The sequence below is a fragment of the Phaenicophaeus curvirostris genome, chromosome 22, assembly GCF_032191515.1.
Source record: "Phaenicophaeus curvirostris isolate KB17595 chromosome 22, BPBGC_Pcur_1.0, whole genome shotgun sequence".
Lineage (NCBI taxonomy): Eukaryota > Metazoa > Chordata > Aves > Cuculiformes > Cuculidae > Phaenicophaeus > Phaenicophaeus curvirostris.
Window position 1 is genome coordinate 6,246,871 of NC_091413.1, and position 6,286 is coordinate 6,253,156.

General features: G+C 58.2%; 1 protein-coding gene across 1 annotated transcript; it reads left to right on the forward strand.

The window, feature by feature from the left end:
• Nucleotides 1–1,083: 1,083 nt before the first annotated feature.
• C22H1orf50 (chromosome 22 C1orf50 homolog) lies at nt 1,084–5,943 on the forward strand. Its single transcript, XM_069874998.1, has 4 exons — nt 1,084–1,227; nt 2,104–2,190; nt 3,975–4,106; nt 4,300–5,943. The coding sequence occupies exons 1-4, from the start codon at nt 1,105–1,107 to the stop codon at nt 4,477–4,479; spliced, it is 522 nt and encodes a 173-aa protein (XP_069731099.1). The 5' UTR covers nt 1,084–1,104; the 3' UTR covers nt 4,480–5,943.
• The last annotated feature ends 343 nt before the right edge of the window (nt 5,944–6,286 follow it).

Consider the following 6,286-nt stretch of genomic DNA (forward strand, 5'->3'; position numbering starts at 1 on the left):
CCATCCCACGTAAGCCACCGGTCCTGATGCCCCGCCCCCTTAAGGAGCGATGGCCAATCAGAGCGCCACGCCCTGCTAGAGGCCCCGCCCCCTAAGGAGGGATGGCCAATCAGAACGCCCTGCCACGCTCGAGGCCACGCCCCCTAAGGAGCGATGGCCAATCAGCACGCCTGGTCCCGACAGAGAACACGCCCCCTAAGGAGCGATGGCCAATCAGCGTGCCCCTGTCCGCTCTCGGCCCCGCCCCTTAAGGGCTTTCGGCCAATCGGCGCGTTCCATCCGACGTAGGCCATGCTCCTTAAGGGCCGCTGGCTAATCAGCGTGACCCTCCGCTCCCGATGCCCCGCCCCTTAAGGAGCGATGGCCAATCAGAGCACCCCGCCCTTGCTAGAGGCCCCGCCCCTTAAGGACTGATGGCCAATCAGCGCGCCCTGCCCTAGGCCCCGCCCCTTAGAGAATACTGGCTAACCAGCACGCCCCACCACTCTCGAGGCCACGCCCCCTAAGGACCGATGGCCAATCAGAACGCCCTGCCGCGCTCGAGGCCACGCCCCTTAAGGACCGATGGCCAATCAGAACGCCCTGCCGCGCTCGAGGCCACGCCCCTTAAGGAGCGATGGCCAATCAGCGTGCCCCTCTGCTCCCTGCCCGAGGCCCCGCCCCTTTCCGACAACAGGTTAATCTGCGTGCTGCACTAGGCCACGCCCTAAGGACCGCCAGCCAATCAGAATGCACCGCCCTGCCCGAGGCCACGCCCCTTAAGGACCGATGGCCAATCAGCGTGCCCCTACCCGCCCCAGGCCCCGCCCCTTTCCGACAACAGGTTAATTAATGCACGCTGCGCTAGGCCCCGCCCCTTCCGGACCACCTGCCAATCAGCGCCCTCTGCCCCTTCCGAGGCCCCGTCCCCTAAGGCCCGCCGGCCAATCAGAATGCACCGCCCCGCCCAAGGCCCCGCCCCTTCCCCACCTCGGCCAATCAGCTCCCGCAGCCTCGCCACGCACCGCCGGTAGCCCCGTCCACCTGCCAATCATCGCTCGCGGCCCCGCCCATCGGCGGAAGTCCCGCCCCCGCGCCGGAAGGGTCGGGGCGCGGCGGGCGGTTATGGCGGAGGAAGGAGGATGCGAGGCGCCTGGTGGCGGCTGTGGGTTTGCCCTGGTGGAGCGCAGGGGCCGCGGCGCCGCCCAGCCCGCCGACTTGGTGGCCCTGGCCCAGCAGGTGCAGCAGGTGAGGCGCGGGGGCCGCCGCCCCGGGGTGCTCCCGGCGGGGTCCCCCCAGGCGGGGTCCCGGTGCGGCCCCCGTGCCTCCCGCAGCACCGCGCCTGGGCCGCCCCGGTGACCCCCAGCACCTTCCCTTGTCCACCAGTGCGCTGCCTCCAGCACCCCCCGTTGTGTCTGGCGGCTCTCCAGTGTCGCCCAGTACATCCCACTAGGCTCCTGCTCTTTCCCAGTACGCCCTGCTGCTTCCCAGTACATCCCACTACTTTAAAGCCACCTGAGTGTTTCCAGATTTGTCCTGGCACCCTCTCTCTGTCCATTCCAGCACCCCCTGACGTGCCCTGTTTGATCTTCAATGCCTTCCAGCCCATCCCACTTCCTTCTGATACATCCCACTGCCATTCCCAGTGCCTCCCAGCCCATCCCAGTGCCTTTCAGCCCACGCCAGTCTCTCCTGATAGGTCATAGTGCCTTTCCCAGTGTCTCCCAGTCCATCCCAGTGCCTTTCAGCCCCACCCAGTGCCTCTCAGTCCACCCCAGGCCCTCTTGATAGGTCCTGCTGCTGTTCCCAGTGCCTCCCAGTTTATTTTGTTACCCCCTCAGAGCCTCCGAGCACATCCCAGTACCACGTCCAAGCCCACTGTGACTCCCTAGAGCTTCTCAGTCCACCCGAGTGCCTCCTCCCAGTAGGTTCCAGTGCCCCAGTTCTGTACCTCCCAGTAGGTCCAGGCTGGCAACTCTTGTGCCCGCTCCCAGCCTGTCCCCCTGGGGGTACAGTGGCCGCTTCAACCGCACACGGAGCGGCTTCCATGCCACCCACATCCCTGTGAAGTCGGAAAAGCCGTGGGTCTTCCTCGTCCTTCTCAAACCCTCTTTTACCTCGCAGGCGGACGACTTCATCCGAGCCAACGCTTGTAACAAACTCACTGTCATCGCCGAGCAGATCCGGTACCTGCAGGAGCAGGCTCGGAAGGTGAGGATGAATCCACGAGCTGGGTGGAAGGCTCCTTGCCTCGTGCTTGCGAGGGGACATCAGAGTCCGTCTTCAACCGCCAGAGGATTGGGAAGAGCTGTGGCTTGGATGAGAATAGTGGCCAGGAGCCAAGAGGAGGAGGTTCCCTGGGAAAATAGGGAAGGTTTGTTGTCTGGTGGCAGCTGGGGACGAGGCTGGTGATGTTGGCGCTTCCCGGAGTCTGCTGCGAGGGCAGCTGGTCAAGAACAGCTCAGGTGTTGAGAAGGACGGGGAGGGGACGCTGGCTTTGCGATGACAACTCCTGTCACCGGGACGTGGACACTGCTCCCAGGAGGACTCAGTGCAGTGGGGGGACAATGTAGCTCCAGCTGGATCGGAGCCCCTGGAAGCAGATGAGTTGTTACCTGTCCCCGGGCTCTGCTTTCCAGCTTCAGAGAACCGTGGAGTCTAGGTTGGAAAAGACTTCTGAGATCATGGAGTCCAACTGTGCCTGTCCACTACTGAATCATCCCTGAGCACCTCATCCACCTGTCTTTTAAGCCCCTCCAGGGATGGAGACTCCCCCACCTCCCTGGGCAGCCTCTGACAGTGCCCGAGAACCCTTTTGGTGAAGAAATTTTTCCTGTTATCCAATCTAAACCTGCCCTGGTGCAGCTTGAGGCCATTCCCTCTCATCCTATTGCCTGTCACTTGGGAGAAGAGACCAACGCCCACCTCACTACCACCTCCTTTCCTTGTCCCAGTGTCCCTGCAGTGAGCCTGGTGGGGCTTAGCTGTCCTCTTCAATGCTGGTTTCATCCCTGGGGGTGCAGTCCCAGGGCCTGAGTGGGGAAGGATCTGCCAGTCCCTGCGACTGGCTCGCTGCCACCACGGCCACCACGTCACATCATTGTTAGCTGGTGGAGCCGGAGCTGTGGAGATGAATTCCCCTTTGTCTGCTGTCCCTTGTCTGGGGAACAGGAGCAGGGAAGCCAGGAAGCCCCCGGGGTCTGGCAGCTGAGTACGGAGGTAAGAGAAGAGCAACGAAGCTGGTGAGGGAGATGGAGAACAGAGTAGGAGGAGTGGCTGAGAGAGCTGGGGGTGTTTAGCCTGGAGAAGAGGAGGCTGAGGGGAGACCTCATTGCTCTCTACAACTACCTGAAAGGAGGTTGTGGAGAGGAGGGAGCTGGGCTCTTCTCCCAAGGGACAGGAGACAGGACGAGAGGGAATGGCCTCAAGCTCCACCAGGGGAGGTTCAGGCTGGACATTAGGAAAAAATTCTTCACAGAAAGGGTCCTTGGTCCCTGTCAGAGGCTGCCCAGGGAGGGGGTTGAGTCCCCTTCCCTGGAGGGGTTTAAGGGACGGGTGGATGAGGTGCTGAGGGACATGGGTTAGCGCTGGCTGCTTCCTCCCTGGAGGTGTTCAAGGCCAGGTTGGATGGGGCTTGGAGCCCTCTGATCCAGTGAGAGGTTTCTCTGCTCGTGACAGGTGTGTGGAACTGGATGGGCTTTGAGGTCCCTTCCAACCCAAACCATTCCATGATTCTGTGATTCTGTGATCTTTACCCCGATGGGTGTAGGAGTTCCAAGGCCCAACTGGTGGGAAACTTGGAGAAAACTTTCTCTCTTTGGTAAATATCTGCCTCCTGGGTGAAGTAAAGATGTGCCACGTGAAGCCAGATGTGCTGAGGAGGATGAGGCTTTGCAAGCTCTGTGTCAAGCGATGTCACCTGGGCTTTGGCTGAGAGGCAGAACCATTCGCTGCCACCTTTTTTCAGCTGTTGAAAGGTTAAATTTGATTTTCAGGTCTTGGACGAAGCGAACAGAGATGCTGATCTGCACCGTGTGGCCTGCAACCTCGTGAAGAAGCCAGGGAACGTTTATTACATGTACAGGCGAGAGAGCGGCCAGCGATACTTCTCCATCCTGTCTCCCCAGGTGGGTGGGAACAGCCCCCAAGGAAGCAGAGAGGGAAAGAAATGTGTTTGTGGGGCTTGGGTGCTTCTGGACCTCAGTCAAAAGGCCCAACTTGATGGTTGGACTGGATGAGCCTAGAGGTCCTTTCCAACCTCAACGATTCCACAATTCTATGAAAATTTGCAGCAATTCCAGTGTCTCCTTTCTCCTCCAGGAATGGGGGACCAGTCCCCACGAATTTCTCGGTGCCTACAAGCTCCAGCATGACCTTTCCTGGACTCCTTTTGAGGACATCGAGAGACGAGATGCTGAAATAAACGTCCTGGATAAGCTGCTGAGCCGGCAGGCAGCGCTGCCACCCTGTACGGAGCCCAATTTCCAAGGCCTCACCTAGTGACAGGAATGACCATCTGGGAGCCCTGCGCAGAGTCCCTGCGTCAGGGACAAGAAAGAGACCAAGAAACAGAAACGCTGATGCTGCCAGTTTTACTCTGTGCTTTAATGAGACTTTAATTCTGCATTCAGTCCTACTGGATTTTCTCGTAATCAAGTAATTTATTTCTTTGACTCATGCTGAGCTGTAGCCGATAAAATCAAGTGGAGTCGATGCCAAGAGGGCTTGGGGCAAGAAGCAGAAATGCTCGGGGCAGATGTGATAACACTATAAAATACGTCCAGCCTGTCCGGCTCCGATGCCTCATTGTGCTTGGCAATGAGTTCAGGGCTGGATTCTTCCCCTGCTTAAAATGCTCGTGTTTAGGAAGCTCCGTGGCCTGGGAAGAGCGGTTGGAAGCCCACACAGAAGGGGCTGTAGAGGCTGGAGTCTGCTGGTCTCTGTCAAATGCACCTCTGAGACCCCTGTGTCCTGTCTGCGTGGCAAGCATCCCGCTGGCTTTTCCAGGGAGACTCGCTGGGGTGTGGGACTAGTAGGACATCTCCAGCCCTTCTTTTTCCACCAAGAACTGGGAGAGGCAAAGGTCAGAGCTGGTGAGATGTCCTCCCACTGCCCAGTGTGCAGAGCTCCTCCAGGAGTTCACCTGCTCCTCTGTGAGGAGCCAAGGTGGGAATGAAGAAGATGTCCAGGTTGGATGTAATGTCAGATCTGATCAGATCCGACTCCCCCCTGGAAGAGCCGTGGCAGAGGGTTGGGAGGTTTGAGACAGCTCCGGGATGTTATTGTCCTAGATTTTCTTCATGCTGCTCAGTAGCTTAGCCCCATCCTGGCATGGCTGAGCCTCTGGCTGGCAGAAACCTGGTCATGGAATCACAGAACCATGGAGTGGTTTGGGTTGGAAGGGACCTCAAAGCCCATCCAGTTCCACTCCTGTCCCATGGGAAGAGACACCTCCCACTGGATCAGGGGCTCCAAGCCCCATCCAACGTGGCCTTGAACATCTACAGGGATGGGGCAGCCACCACTGCTCTGGGCAACCTGTTCCAGGGCCTCCCCACCCTCACAGCAAAACGTTTCTCCCTAAGATCTCATCTCAATCTCCCCTGTTTCTGATTGAAACTGTTCTCCCTCATCCTCTCCTTGCTCTCCCTGATCAAGAACCCTTCCCCAGCTTTTCTGGAGCCCCTTTTGGCACTGGAAGCTGCTCTAAGGTCACCCTGAAGCCTCCTCCAGGCTGAACAACCCAAACTCTCAGCCTGTCCTCATATGCGAGGTGCACCAGCCCTTGGATCATCTCCATGGCCTCCTCTGGATTCTCTCCAGCAGCTCCATGTCCTTCCTGGTCCTTGAAGTCAATGTGAGACACTTCAAACACCTTTTCCCAACTTGCCCTCCCTCCCTCGGAGCACAAGGGCAGGCTAAAAGTGATGTGTTGTTATTATTAGACCAAGGTGTAATTAATTCCTTATCGAGTCACAAGTGTCTAATTTGATGGGGGTTTTTCCTGCTTGTTTCTTCGCCCCAGGTTGGATTTTGCTGCACGTTATTAAATCTTAACTTGGAAGGGGGGAAAGTTAATTACTGCATGGGCTTTGCTGTGGTGCTAATTACAGCAGCATCAGAGATCTTCACGTGTTGATTTATGCTCTTCTGGGAAGAGGGGATTCCTGACCCAGTTTTATCCCAGTTTCCCATTGTTACAATCTGTACGATGTTATGTGCGAGGGGATCGGGGTCTTCACAGACCTCCAGGTTTGTGATTCCATGTGGGGTTTCTCATGAGCTTTCCCGCATCTCCAGCAACCCC

Coding starts and splice junctions, on each gene's coding strand:
- C22H1orf50 (XM_069874998.1), top strand. CDS start 1,105: ATGGCGGAGGAAGGAGGATGCGAGGCGCCTGGTGGCGGCTGTGGGTTT. Junction 1,228..2,103: donor TGGCCCAGCAGGTGCAGCAG/GTGAGGCGCGGG, acceptor TTTACCTCGCAG/GCGGACGACTTCATCCGAGC. Junction 2,191..3,974: donor TGCAGGAGCAGGCTCGGAAG/GTGAGGATGAAT, acceptor TTTGATTTTCAG/GTCTTGGACGAAGCGAACAG.